Below are 15,847 nucleotides of genomic sequence, written 5' to 3' on the forward strand. Positions count from 1 at the left end.
AAAGACTGATGTGGACATTTCTTTACCTTCTGGAAAATGTCAGTAAGGTTAGAAAAAGTTCAAGCTGTTCTTTGGATATGAAAGCACGGTTCTCTCGTCTCACCCATCTCACATTACACCAGAATTAGGCTCCACTGAACTACTGCTTGTGGGGGATCTAGTTGGAGATATCGCTGCCACAACAGATTTTGTACAATGCATTGACATCATCAATTACACTGACAATGATATGACATCGAAAACTGACGACATCAAAATGCGTTGAGTCTTTACAAATTAACAGACGTGCGAAAATATTCGGACACTTGACTTAATTTCCATAGACTTGCATGTTTATTTAATTTTCGTGAATTTGATTGTCATAAGATCCATGTCACAGTTTGCACATTTGTGATGAATCATCGGTTCTACAATAACATAATTTCTGTTCAATTTTCAATTGCGTATTCATCGAATGGCAACAATGTGATCAACATTTAGAGGGCCCGTGAACTCCTTAACATGGCTGCCTATGGGTTTGTACATTGTGGAACCAGAGATGACTTCAAATTTGCCCTTTTTGACAACGTATGATGCTGCTTGAAGCATTCGTGCTCAACTGTACCTCTGTTGATGTTTATTTATTTATTGCTCTGTTTTGTTTGTTTGGTGAGGTTTGTTTGGTTGGTTTTTCATTATTTGTCATTTTTGATGTTGGTGCATGGACTTGAATATGTAACATATAATGTTTCACTTTACCCTCTAGTGGAAGGCAATACTCTGTGATTATTTACAAAAGAAAAAAAGAAAAGAAAAAAGAAAAAGATCCAAGCCCCTCACACCCCGTTTTAGCAATGCAGTAACAGGGCGAGATCCCTAATATACAAGTAGCTTTTTCTGGAGGGAGCCGTCAGATAACCTTTTCTGTATATAGAGTTCTCATATTTAAGCACTAACAATATACAGCTGCATGGTGGTAACGCTACATTTTATTCATGAGTGATGATACATTTTACTTGGTAGCGGCGGTAGTGGGGTTGTCAAAGTGAATTTTTTGAATAAGGCTCTGGATTCTGCAACAAGACACAGTATGTGAAGTACATATTCATATTATGAGTGAGTTCAGGGTACAATTAGAACATGAGTGAGAAAAAATATGTCAGTGTGATATTCATGGTACAAAGCGTTATCAACAATCCCAACATGTGACATCACTTGCTGTTGTGGGGCGTTACGTACTATCACAACATGTGACATCACTTGCTGTTGTGGGGCGTTACGTACTATTACAGCATGTGACATCACTTGCTGTTGTGGGGCGTTACGTACTATTACAACATGTGACATCACTTGCTGTTGTGGGGCGTTACGTACTTATACAACATGTGACATCACTTGCTGTTGTGGGGCGTTACGTACTATTACAGCATGTGACATCACTTGCTGTTGTGGGGCGTTACGTACTATTACAGCATGTGACACCACTTGCTGTTGTGGGGCATTACGTACTATTACAACATGTGACATCACTTGCTGTTGTGGGGCATTACGTACTATTACAACATGTGACATCACTTGCTGTTGTGGGGCATTACGTACTATTACAACATGTGACATCACTTGCTGTTGTGGGGCATTACGTACTATTACAACATGTGACATCACTTGCTGTTGTGGGGCATTACGTACTATTACAACATGTGACATCACTTGCTGTTGTGGGGCGTTACGTACTATTACAACATGTGACATCACTTGCTGTTGTGGGGCGTTACGTACTATTACAGCATGTGACACCACTTGCTGTTGTGGGGCATTACGTACTATTACAACATGTGACATCACTTGCTGTTGTGGGGCGTTACGTACTATTACAACATGTGACATCACTTGCTGTTGTGGGGCGTTACGTACTATTACAACATGTGACATCACTTACTGTTGTGGGGCGCTCTGTACCGTTACAACATGTGACATCACATAAATGTTGCAGGGCGTTATTTACTTACAACATGTGATATTAGTTACATGTTGTAGGGCGTTATTTACCATTCCAACATGTGTCATCACTCTGATGCTGAATGTAGTTTCGGCACAACAGTTCAAAGTTTTACGACATGGAGAATCATGCTCCATTATGTTGAATCATTTATTCACAGTCTTCACAACCTCTGACTTACCCTTTGCAAGCAAAGTCGCAGCCGAGGTCAAGGATGTCGTTGGTGAAGAGGACGGTACATTCCTGTTCACACTGCTGCTCGGTAGCGCTACTGCCAAACTTATTCACTACAGCGTTAACCAGCTTGTGAATTTCCCCGTTGTCGAGAACTGAAACACATGAGTCAATCATGTAGCGTCACTGCCAAACTTATTCACTACAGCGTGAACCAGCTTGTGAATTTCCCCGTTGTCGAGAACTAAAACACATGAGTCAATCATGTAGCGTCACTGCCAAACTTATTCACTACAGCGTGAACCAGCTTGTGAATTTCCCCGTTGTCGAGAACTACAACAGGCGAGTCAGTCAGTCAGTCAGTCAGTGTTTTCAAATCAGCTTTATTCAGGTTAATCTTTCAAGTCAGGAACCATATTTTCCACGTGTAAATGAACTCGCATTGAAAATTCAGTGTCAGTTGCCCCGAACAACCATATGTACATTCCATCTGCACATTAAAAACAGCCTGCGTCACTTCCGGGAAAGTCTCTCTTTCGAAAGTAAAAGAAAGTGCTGTGTTCGTCGAAGTCCATATCAGGCTTAGTCTGGTATATTGTCAAGAGCTTGTTGGTTTTTTAACGCCAGTGTTTTTTTCTCGTACATACACATATTTCAGTGATAGATTTTGAGGTTATTTGTTTACGTGAGAATTTTACTTACTGTTACCCAACACAAATCTCTTCTCGCAGAAGGCCAGAGGCAGGAGACAGATGAGGAAGATGGCGACCTTCATGGTTTAGATCCTGCTTTAGACAAGAGGATAAAGAATGATAATCCACGACGAACGTCTTGTAAATCACCATAAGGTAATGTATTATGTGGAGAATGTATAGGCACATTTATAAACAATAAATTCTCCGAGTGTACTATAAAATGAAGATTGTTCTCTTGGTATTATAGTGGCACAAAATACGCCACAAACTCATGATTCAATACCATGAATCATTCAGGAATCTGAAGCTTGAAAGATTGTATTTTTCTGTTGTTTTCAACAATTCTCCATCCATTTGAATACGATATCCATTGTTTCCTGATATCATCGACAAGCCACAAGCCGTCTCCGAACTGTTATGCGCTTGTTTAACGCCGCACTCAGTCATAGTCCAGCGACGGTTTGCAAATAATCGAATCTGGACCAGACAATCAAGTACTGATCATCATGAACATCGATCTACATCGATCGATGACAACACACGCAGCAAACCTCACCGCCTGATCCCCTTAGTCACATTTCTCGACAATCATAGGTTACTGAAGATCAAAATTAATCCGATCTTCACGTATTTCCTTGCCATCCAAATATGAGCATGATCATATAAGTAGCTTATGGCGTTACATAAACTCATTCACACATAATTTCACAATCTAGTTGTTTGGTAGCTGATTGCTGAAAGGTCGCGCGGAAGGGCGAGATCTGTTCCTCGGCGGATGAAACGCCTGATGACATCCCAAGCTGGAATTGTTTCAAACGGAATTGTTACAATACCAGGCTGGGCGGTTAAATGTGAAAGTGGCACAACATTTGATCATTCAAGTGAGTGAATGAGTAAGTGAGTTTAGTTTTACACTCAGCAATATTCCAGGTATATGGCGGCGGGCTGTAAATAATCGAGTCTGGACCAGACAATCCAGTGATCAACAACATGAGCATCGATCTGCGCAATTGGGAGCAGATTACATGTGTCAACGAAGTCAGCGAGCCTGAGCGCCCGTTAGTCGCCTCTTACGACAAGCATAGTCGCATTTTAGGGCAAGCGTGGGTTGCTGAAGGCCTATTGTACCCCGAGACCTTCACGGGTCTTGATCATTCAAACACCACACCATATACTGCACTTACCGCTAACTTCAAGGAGACAGACGCTGACACTGCAAACGTTTAGTATTTAAATCATTTTAGAATTTACATCACGTGTTTTTAAACCAATCAACGCCTATACTTTTTTGTTCTAAATCTGTGTTATCTTAGAAAAAAAAGAATACCTTTTGCGATTGTAGGATAATATTGCCACTAACGTCACTGCGCATGTGGGAAATATCCCACATAATATTTGATAGACATTTCTTGGAAGTTGAAGCGGGAAAAATGCATGGCTAAGAATTCCTTTTTCATACTCTAACAGCGACGTTTAAGTATAGAGCCTTATATCGTTGTTAAACATCAACAAACATGATGCACATGACCATTAATTAAGCACCACCAAACATAATTGTCGATTGTAAGAAAAAGTGATCAAAACAAAGAAAAGAACCAGTCATATCTAAATACACATGCAGTTAGCATGAAATTCACGTGCTGACTCAAATGCATGCTTTTCATGCTAAAGTTCTCTTATGGTACAAGCGACTGAGGGGTATGAAAAGGTGAAATGAAGTATTCTCATTGCTTTCTTATCGGCGTATCAATAAATGAACAGTGCTGAAATTGAACGGTTTTGGACATGCCGAGGCGTAGGCTTTCTGAAAATACCAGATGGCAGAATATTGGAATGCATGAAGCTGGTTTGTCCTGTCACAGCATTGGGTCCAGATTGATTATCAATCACACTGTGCCCTGATTCGCCTAGTGAGGCTCAGGCCCATGCCAAAGATCTCACAGAACAATGGAGAGTGGGTGTTCGTCTCTCAACCTGCACCATCCGATGGAGGCACAGGTCCAATCAAAGTCAAAGGAGTTTATTTGTAACGAGGCCAAGGGCCCATATACAAGATATACCATATATATAGTTGATAAGAGGATACACTTGAAGACTAGAGTGTTTCTAAATACAAATATATTTTATATATGCATGGTAAATATGATACTGTACACGTTTGATTATGTTCTCCTGAGATGTCCATCACAAATTTATGGATAGAAGGGAATTTTCAAAAGTGTTCCAGTAAGAAAAGTTACTCTGATTTCATTGTACAGGTGGCATAAAATTGTGAAATGATAGTCGTCGTCTACAGCGGTGTTACAAATGGGACATAGAGGTAAACGTGGTTCGATTGATTGCCACCTACCTTCGTTATAACGTAATGACAAGACATCGCATCTGAATTTGATGTAAGTAGAGCGCACCTCTTTTTCTGATAGGATATGCAGGTATGTTTCTGATCTATCACATATCTAGAGCTGTTATTCAAAGTGGAAGTCCAGCTTTGAGAAAATTCATTTATCAGTGCAATTTTAAACAACAGTACAAATGAATATTCATCACCATCAGTTTGGATAATACAGATATACCCAAAACCATGAGAAAACAGAGTATATCTTACGAACGATACCCAACTCTCTTTTCCAATATCATCAAAATATCTGAACAAATTATACGCTTTCCTGTGCAGTCTAAAATAGCTCATTCTGAGCAATTTTAGCCAATAGCGTAAAAGCCGTATGGAAGCATTTATATATATTGGATAGCGACCACATTCGCCACATACAATTGCATTGGGTGTTTGTTTTCCTACCCTTAAAAATCGTTAGCAGGCTAGAAGGCGTACCCTTTCCAATAATTGGTATTGCTTTACTCCCCAAACTTCATAGCCATATAATGATACCGGCATTGCCTGAGAATCAAAGATTTTATAATATGTCTTCGGGTCAATTACTCCAATCTTGTTTAGTTTGACAATGGTTTCCAATGATTGCTCTCGTAACCTGAAGCACACAACTACAGACTGTCAAACAGTGACACTGAGAAGGCTAACAAGAAGACGTGGTACTGCGTGGTCAGATGACGAAACTAGAAGTCTATTGGGAATTTGGCAGGAACTTAGCATTAGAGAACTACTGGAAAATCCAAAAAGAAACAATGGCCTTATTTACAAATCAGTGGCTACAGAAATGGCTGACAAGGGACATTCAAGGTCTTCGGACCAGTGCAAAGTCCGCATTCATACGTTGAAAAGATCATACAGAGGATGCATGTCAAACCTAAGAAATAGTGGACAGGGTCGAAAAACCTGCAAATTTTATGAAGAGCTTGACTCGATTCTGGGACACCACCCAGCAACGTCACCGTTGAGAGTTATTGAATGTCTGAAAAGGAAAATCTCCGACAGCAACAGTGATGATGAATCTACCACCCAACATTCTTGTGACAATGATGAATTTGGGGATATTATACCAGTCGAAAATGAAGATGATGAAAGTTATCAAAAGAATGACGCAATTGACGAAGAAACACAACAGAAACAGGTAAAAACAGATGCCTCCAATCTGAAAAGAAAACAAGAAGGTGGACTAAATGACGGGAAAACAAAAGAAAAAGAACTTGAAAAGAAAAATGGTACTGTAACAAGAATACAGAAAGAGCTGAAAAGGACAAGCCAAGTGAAAAAAAGGCGGAAATCAAAAGTAGAAGTTGTATTGAAATCAGTAATGGAAGGATTTCGTGAATCAAATGAAAAAGCAAGGGATAAGGTCTTTGATCTTGAGAGGGAAAAGCTGGAGTTGGAAAAGCAAAGGCTAGATATGGAAAGAGCAACGATGGAATCTGAAGAAAGACAAATGCACGAAGAAAGGGACCATCGAATAAATATGATGAAGATGATACTGGGCGTTGTCAACAATCAACCGACGAGACAGGTTCAACCGATGTCATCACATCATTTTAATACAGGTCAAATGTCATATGGAGATGAAGGTCAGATGTGCAGACATGAAAGATTATATACCTCCTCAGGAAGCTCCCAGTCATCTCTATCCGGGTCATCATGGGCAAATGCAGATGACCGTTCATTCTTTAGTCTCTGACGATCTGTACATAAATGTATAGAGATTATAAAACCCGTTTCAGTTTTGGTTCCAGAGAGGACATTTCTTTATTAATTATACTGAATGTTTATTCGTTTGGCAGTGGAAGTTATACTTAAGTGTTTCTGACGATTTATGCGTAGAATGACATAAGAAAACGGTCTTTACTGAGTTAACCCCTGCAGATGTGGTGTACTTCAATGTATAGAGATACCAAAAAGCATTCATTTTGTTCCAGAGAGGACACTTCTTTTTCAATTTTACTGAATGTGTGTTCGTGTGACATTGGTAGTTATATTGTAATGTTTCTGAAGACTGATCAAGAAAACATGTACAGATCCTTGGAAAATAGAACTTTCTTTTTATTCCTACAGCTTATAGTTTGTCAAGTAAAGCTTCATGAACGTCTCTTCAGAGATATATTCCACACACATGAGGCGACTGATGTCTCACTACAATACATATAATTATGATAAAAATGTTACGATTCTTGTCCGAACTGTTGTTTATTGTTATAAGAAATAAAACTTTTGAATTTGATTTATTTTTTTTTATTTTTTTACAAATAGCACATACATGTTGTTCAGTCGATAGTAACACAAGAGATATCTTTAATGATGATGAAAATGGCATTTTAAAATCAAGTGATACACCATTCTGTAATTCAAATAATTCAAAGTTCTTTATTCAGATAAACATTCTGTGAATCTGCTTCCAGGGGTCCCCGTACTTATTGAATAGGCTCGCCTACATCTCTCTCTATATTATCATCACTGAGTGCATTAGTCAAAGTTCATTGCACAGAAAAGCCTCTGCAAGTCTGTTTCGAAGGCTGTTCACACATCTGATAGACTCTCCTACACCATCCTGTATGTCATCGTCTTCATCATCCATATCAGCTGCTTCATTCTGATGCCACTCATCTCTGTAGACTTCATTGACATTTTCACAAATGTTGTGGAGTACCACACAAGACCCGATCACTGAACAAACAAATCTATATTTATGTCAATTTTTTGCAAGCATCGCCAGCGCCCCTTTAGTCGGCCAAATGAATTTTCAATAGTCATCTTAGCCCTACTAAGGCGGTAGTTAAATATCTTCTGAGCAGGAGTCAGGTTGGCTCTGTTGGTGTATGGTTTTAATAGCGATGTTTTCAAGGGATAAGCTTCATCAGCTAACTGAACAACTGTCATGGAGAAATCGCCAACCTTCTTGGTCCATGGTGGGAGAATAGTTCCTGTGTCACCATGAATGTATCTGAATTGGCAAACACACGTGCGTCATGAACGCGACCTGGCCAACCAATGTTACTGTCTGTAAACATGTATTTGTGGTCGCACACACCCTGCAAAATCAAGGAATGAAAATCCTTTTCTGTTCAAGTAGTCTCCATGCGAATGTTCTGGGGCAGTTATAGGAATATGACTGCCGTCTACAGATCCCGCACACTTTGGAATTCCTCATCTTTCTTCATAGCCATGAATAATATTTTTCAGTGGTTCTCCTTCAGGGAATTTGACATACTCGGCAAAAAGATTCTTCATGATTGCTTCACACATTTGATGAAAGCAAAGACATACCGTTGATTTTCCTACACCAAAGAGTTTTCCAACTGCCCTGTGTTCAGCCGATGATGCCATCCAGTAGATTGTATCCGTAACTTTCTTGGGGACGTCTTCTGCTGTATTTGGCAAGGGAGACAGATCATCTTTCAGTCTATTACATATGAGATGAAACGTTTCCTTCCATATTCTGAAGTTTTCAAACCAATCTGTTTCATTAAATCCATGTGAAATGACGCTATCATACCACTGTGTAGATGTAGGTTTTCTTCTCATGCTCCCGTCAGTGGTACATCCAAGAATCAAACCGACACAAGGGTAAAATGGCAGCTCTCTTTTTCTGCGATGCATTTGCAGCCTTACCCTGTCCATTGTTATGGGAGAATGTTGTATAGTGATTTTTTTCTGTTTGCTTATAGGTCATCCTAACCTCGTATGAACGCGTAGCAAATATACTTTTACTCATGTGTGTAAATTTATGAGCAAATTTGCATATGTGCAAATCTTCGTCATATGAATGGGGCTAAGTACTTGAAAACCTGACACCTAAATATTTGTAACTATTTACAGTGGTAATTTGGCTTCTTTTATAACACCATTGTTCCTTATTCGAAAGAGTGCCCCTTTTTCTAAGCACAATAATTTGTGTTTTTTCAAGATTAACAGTTAACCCCCAGTTTCAAGAATATTTAATTGAGTATGAAGGCCGATAATTGATACGGATACAACGATGACATCATCTGCAAACAAAAGTAGAAATAGTTCATATAAATCAGGGAATAATTGCACGCCGTGTCTGCCACATCCGTTTACAGCGTTTGACAGTTCACCAATGAATAATGAAAATAATAAAGGACTGAGGATACATCCTTGGCGCACTCCATTTGGACAATTAAATATGTCGGTAGTGACTGAAGAATGGCATTTGACGCAAGCTTGTACAGACCTGTAGATTGCTTTGAGTGCTGACAGCATTTGCCCCCTAGCCCCTAGTTTATTTCTTTTCATATAGTCAAACTCCTTTCTGAAGTCAATGAAAGCGACATAAAGCTTTTTCGGGGTTTTTTTTCATAAAGCATTTTTAGACAATAGAATATAGAATGAATATGCTATCTGTGGTTGAACAACCAGATCGGAAGGCCACCTGTGTTTCTGGAACTTTGTCTTTTAGCTCATTTGAGACTTTCAGTCTATTATTGAGCACAGTAGTGTAGATTTTGCTCAAGACGCTGAACAACTATATGCCCCTGTAGTTGTCGGGGTTGTTTCGATCACCTTTTTTGTGTATTGGGACAACGATAGACTTTGTCCAGCTTATAGGAAATTCTCCTGAATCATATAGTTTATTGAAAAGAGATTCGAGAAAAGACATGAAGTATGAGGAAGTGGTTTTGATCATTTCAATCAGTATGTTGTCTGTACCAGGTGCCTTACCATTAGCTTTATGTTTGATAGCATCACAAATTTCAGTCGAAGTAATGTGCGAGTCTAGGATAAGTGAATCAACTTCGTCTAAGTCTGATTCTACCATAGAGCTGAAGTGGCCAATCAATGATACATCATATGTTGTAAACAGACAATTGAAGTGGTTAAAACATGCATCATTGCTAACATTCGGACGAGGTCGATGCAAAAGAGATATACTTCTAAGGATACGCCAGAATGCCTTAGGGTTATTGGTTGCTTGCCTTAATGCATCAGCTTTATTGCGTTCATACGAGAGTTTTGTGCGCCAAATAGACACCGTTATATAAATTCCTGTTTGCAATAATTACTTCGGTTTTCCTCAGATATATTTCTTTGGAATAGACGCAAGGCTTTGCGAGGGTAGCACTTGTTACTTGTACAATACCTATCAAGAAAAACATTAAAAGTACGCTGTGTGTTACTTTCTTCATACAAACCGCTGTATCAAGTACTGTTTTTCACAAACAAATCAAGAGCTTGGTCAACATCTTTCAACAAAAGAGTCAGCAGCTTGTTTTATATTGTCGGTGTACACATCTGACTTAGTATGGTTCCGTACAATTCTGTCGGAGCAGTTTATGTCTGTGTTATAATTATTTTTGATATTATTTACTAGCTGTTGGCTTTGCTCATGGACTTTGAGTTTTGCCGTTAATGGCATGTGATCTGAATCTACTCGGGACTCTACATGTAACGATTCAATCAGTTCAAACACATCAACATTGGCAATGCAATAATCAATTACCGATGAGCCCTGGCGAGATATATATGTAAACTCACCAGCTTTATCTCCTTGCACACGACCATTAGGACTATACAACTTGTACGTATGACACAACCCCTATTTCCTGTAGGAATTCTACCAAATCTACCGTTAGATTTATCACAAGATTGTCTCTTGTCAAGAGGTACTACCTCTTCGTCAGGGAACACATCTCCCAGAAAGTTCCGTTCTGGTTCAGGTGGTTCATTGCCTGTCCCAACCCTGGAGTTCAAGTCACCGGTGATAACTATACGACAGTTTTGCTTTCTCACACGATGTGCAGTATGTCGACCCCTCGGGTGGTATGTAGAGACCTATCAAAACAACATCTTTTTCACTTTGCAATATCTGTTTAGAAATACGGAAGGCAATTAGATTATCGATATCCAGCTTCAGTAAAGTGCACATGTTGTTATGTACGAAAGCAGATACACCTCCCGACAATCTCCCATGTCGGGCAGTTGTTAATGCTTTGCTATATAGTGTGTGTAGTCAGATGATTCAGGGACAACAATGATGCTGTCACTTAACGTCTCATATAGAAAAAATATTTGAAACCTAATCAAGTAGGAAATGAAATCTGTATTCTCAGATTTAGAGGCTATGCCTTTAATGTTCCAAGAAAGAATCTCTAAAAATAAGTCAGTGAGTACTCATCTGATATGTTATAAGCTGTTGGTGCAGCATGCTTAGGGCCTTGGCCACACCCCTATTCCTCAGGAGTCCCAGTAGGAGTCTGTGCTTCAGCCTCCCGACTGCTGCCATGTGTGGGTTCAGACTCTTGTCTTGTAGCCCGTGACCTTGGCCGTGCAGCCGTTTTCCTGCGGACCGGGGCACTGGTTCTGGTGCTTGTGGTTTCTTTTTCGTTCATCGGTCTTGTGATCAGTTTACCATTTAGAAGGCAATCAAACCATGACTTCGCTTTTCAGTGATAATTGATCTCTGATTTTGTGTAAGGTCATTTCATATTGTTGCTTGTCCTGACATTGGTTCTCAGTTGATTATTGAGGGGTGGAATTGATGAAAGAGGTTGCAATGCCGACGTGCTAGTGAAGGAGGTCTATAGGAAAGTGTCCAATTTGTGTAATGATACATACAAGACGTTGGAGGTCTTTCGTACCGTGCATTCCGAAAACCCCACAACAAGCCATTGTCATACAGAACAGAACAGTGCAGAACAGAACAGAAGAGAATTTTAAGGCCCATGATACAGTTGACAAATGCAATACAAATTACACGTGATCACAAGTGTTGTGTTTCATGTAGATCTTATTTTGAATAATTCATTGAGATAGATAGCGGTTAGATGCTCACATTACTGTGTCGTGACATGAAAATTGCCTGGATGGTTATTGGGTCTCTGAAGACTGTAGACTGGTACCCTGTGGACTGATTGTAGTTTCTGTAGATATAGTATTCTGGCTTGACTATACTTATCGCAAACAAAAACATTATAGCTCTCGTCTTCAAAGGGGTTGACCACCGTTGTATCTGTATTAGATCTTAGCTTGTATATGTTGAAGTTTGTTAGCGATGCTCTTAATTTGAAGTAAACCCATATTAGTTGTTTGTTGTTGATGTGCGTGAAGCATGATTCTCTTTCCATTGGAAATTTGAATGAAGTGTAGTAGGTATGGAAAATTGAACTGGTCACCGCGTGATGCCAGTTTTGGAGTGGTATATCTTTGAGGCGCTGTTTTAAAGATGATAAGAACATATTTACATCTCCGACATCCTGTGCCATCCATACATGTGAAAATCCTATGTTGAACAATGTTTCTCTAACATCAGAAGTTCAGTTTCTATTTCCTATATCATCAAGAGATTTAAGCATTCGAGAACACTGGTGTGCGTGGCGATCGGTTGTCATTCGTGAAACTTCTATTGATGCAAATATCAAATGTTTTCCAGTGTCACCAAGAATTGCTTTGTTTGAAGCAAATTTTCGAACTTTGAGAAGGTGTTTAATGTAGTTTGTCTGAACTTTTACAATTGAATCCGATACTTGCAATCCCACACTTCTTCTTATCGGTACAACTTTAGTGTCGAAAGCCATACATGCAGTGGAAAATGTTATTTCTCTATTTTTCTGTAGGAATCTATATATTGTGAGGCTTGCCTTGCTAGTTTGCTGTACGAGAGTGTCACATGCTTTTGTCCATACCAGTCGTGAAGAGAAGATAAGTCAAAGGAATACTCTGAAAAAAGTATGGAAACTGTACATTCAATGTACGATTGTCGAAATTGGGAGATATATGGGACTAAATCAGTGTTGATACAATAATAATGGATGTTTTGAGAATGCATCACCACATGGATTTCATTCAAAGCAAAGCTGTTCGTTCAGTTATCCCCTTCGTTAGGTGACTGGAGTATGACATGACAATTTCAGGTTTACCATTTTCAGTCTGTAGTGTGTGATTTTACCTTGAAAACCCTGACCATGCACAGATGCAAGGAAATTATCGGAAACAATGGTCTACAATGATTTTTCGACCAGCCTGGAAAACGTCAAGATTCATAATAACACCCCATGCGCGTGTAAGAGGTTCCCACGTGCACGTGCTTCCCAAGCATTGTGTTTCCGAGTGGTGATAACGTGAAATGATGCTGCATACATAAGAAGAATGTCATTGTAACATTCCTTAGTGGGTTTTCCTTCTACCAGACTTCTGTTCAGGTTTCAATACCTTTTTGAAGGGTATATTTGTAATGGGTGATGGTTTCAATAGGCAGTTCTTAAGTCCATTTTTCATGGTAGCTTTCCACAATTTCTGAAAAATATAATCTTGGATTCTGAGCAGTAGGATTCTAGTACGTCAAGCTGTCTCTTTAAGTGGATTGTGGTAAACGAAAACAACACAACGTCATCCGCAAAAAGGAGAAGCATCAAGTCTTCAATATCTTGGGTGACGAATATTCCACTTGTACGTGATCTATACATGACTGCTACAAGTTCATTATATATAACATAAATGATATTGTTAACACAATTACATTGTGGTTCTCAAACAAAGAGTCGTATCGCAATCCTGCAGACGGCTCTGTTTTCGTTTCGTGGATATATTAGTGGATGTATAGCTGGAATATTGGTAAAACTAAACTCACTCAACTTCACCCACTTCGCCTGGCGTAATGCCAGATATATGATCACTCTCATGCTTCAACACTCGTTGATTAAAAGAAAAATATCTTCTTCAAGTCTCGGATATTTGAAATTTTAATCGGCTTTCATTGTTAGATGTGATATCAAAAAACACTTGGGTGAGATTTCCTATATATGCCCAACATGCCACATGTACCTAACACGTCATATACCCCTAAAATGTTATATGTCTCGATCACGCCATATATCCCTATCGTGAATGTCTTAATATGTCACATGTGCTTTAAACACCATATGTCTATTGCATGCCACGTGTCACTGACATGCCATCCTCAAACGTCCCTAACATCTTACATGTTCTTGGTATGTCACGCGTCCTTATTAATCCATATATCCCATGACATATGATATGACCCCAAAACTTAATATGTCCTTAACGTGCCACGTATTCATAACAGACACACGTCATACTGGTTATACACACGTCATACTGGACATTCATATTATGTCCATTCGTTTTTACTGATCTTTTGTTGGAATGTGTGGATATATGCTCATTCGATAACGTTTTCTTAACGCGGCTATGAGCATTTAATCTTACCATATCTGAAGAAAATGGATCAAAATTCATGTGATACGTTGTAGATGTTAAATTCTTATTTGTCATTTGTTTACTGTTTAATGTGATTATGATTCTAGAGATTTCGCAACTTCTGTGTTCGTTTCTAAATGAAAATATGAATGATTATCTGGCCGCGAATAGATGCAATACTGATGATTGACTGGGTTCCACCATATGTTCGTTACGCCACGTTCCATAACTATAGTGACGCCATCGAGGTCATTGAGACACATGGTTTCTCCCAGTCTATCCCAGCACGACAAGAGGTTGGGTGACCGAATTTTACTTCACAGTCGATGACCTTTTTCAACTGGAGTGACACGTACGCCATGATCCCATTAAGGTACGTGTCCTCGGATTACTGTCTTATTAGGATACAGTTCAAATTAGCTACTCTTCAAGTTCTTGATATTTGGATTGTATACTTGAAGGTACTTTTACCCCGCTTTCCTCACTATTCGCCACACCGTGTTGGTTGGATGACTGGCAGGCTGGCTGGCTGGCTGGCTGACTGGCTGGTTGGTTGGTTGGTTGGTTGGTTGGTTGGTTGGTTGGCTGGCTGGCTGGCTGGCTGGCTGGCTGACTGACTGACTGACTGACTGACTGACTGACTGACTGACTGACTGACTGACTGACTGACTGGTTGGTTGGTTGGTTGGTTGGTTGGTTGGTTGTCCGGTTAGTTGGTTGAAACAATTCCAGTCAACAAACCTGGCCTTGTCCTTTTTATCAAGCCAATGAATTTATTCTATCATTGAATTTTGACAGCAACATGACTGGCAAGATTCAGGAAAACATGCTAATAATGCATGTCTCGCTTGAATTCCCTCGCTTGCATCCCAAGTACTCTGTCGTCAGGATCCCCATTGTTCTCGGTGCCCTTGGTTAGTTACCTCTGGATCTCCTGAGTTCACCACCGGGAGCACAGCCCTTCTGACACTCAAGGTAATGCAGAAGGCTGCAGTGTTGGTGAACTTTCATATTATAGGGAAACTTCTTGGTGGTTTCGACTAGGCACCGTTTCCTGGAAGAAGTCTAATTCGTTGTCTGGGCTGCGTGTGGAGTTGTCAAGGGCCCTGAGCTAATGATGAGCCTTACCAGCCTGAGTGTGCTAGGATCGCCCGAACCCTCTCTGCTGCGCATTTTTCATCTAAATCTGAAAAACATAAAATAATGTCCACCGATGGACTATTTTGAAACACATGTTTTGGCCCATGGATAGATGAACGACTGCATTAAAATGGAATCAGGAAAATTACTCGTCAGTACTGACAATGAAACGTTGATAAAGTTGTCATTATTAAACGTGTCAGAATCATAATTTGCTGTGCTCACACTAACTAATCACTTATGTTTGACGTTCACGAACTGCTCCCTCACATCCTGAAATAG

The 15,847-nt window shown here is 39.7% G+C and overlaps 1 protein-coding gene across 2 annotated transcripts; it reads right to left on the reverse strand.

The window, feature by feature from the left end:
- Positions 1-946: 946 nt before the first annotated feature.
- LOC137255887 (uncharacterized) lies at positions 947-4,053 on the reverse strand. 2 transcript variants are annotated; one of them, XM_067793467.1, is made up of 4 exons: positions 4,032-4,053; positions 2,855-2,937; positions 2,160-2,307; positions 947-1,052 (listed from the first exon to the last, which is right to left on the reverse strand). In XM_067793467.1, exons 2-4 carry the CDS (start codon positions 2,925-2,927, stop codon positions 992-994), a joined length of 282 nt encoding a protein of 93 aa, XP_067649568.1. In that variant the 5' UTR covers positions 2,928-2,937; positions 4,032-4,053; the 3' UTR covers positions 947-991. The 2 variants fall into 2 exon arrangements, with proteins under 2 accessions (XP_067649568.1, XP_067649569.1); XM_067793468.1 differs by having other exon boundaries at positions 2,855-2,940.
- Between the last annotated feature and the right edge of the window lie 11,794 nt (positions 4,054-15,847).

This window comes from Haliotis asinina, chromosome 11 (assembly GCF_037392515.1).
Source record: "Haliotis asinina isolate JCU_RB_2024 chromosome 11, JCU_Hal_asi_v2, whole genome shotgun sequence".
Classification (NCBI taxonomy): Eukaryota; Metazoa; Mollusca; class Gastropoda; order Lepetellida; family Haliotidae; genus Haliotis; species Haliotis asinina.

Excerpts from the sequence above, each read along its gene's own strand:
- LOC137255887 (XM_067793467.1), bottom strand. The coding sequence starts at position 2,927 with ATGAAGGTCGCCATCTTCCTCATCTGTCTCCTGCCTCTGGCCTTCTGC. Across the intron at positions 2,308-2,854 it reads GAGATTTGTGTTGGGTAACA|TTCTCGACAACGGGGAAATT; the intron begins GTAAGTAAAATT and ends CATGTGTTTCAG. Across the intron at positions 1,053-2,159 it reads TGCGACTTTGCTTGCAAAGG|AATCCAGAGCCTTATTCAAA; the intron begins GTAAGTCAGAGG and ends GTCTTGTTGCAG.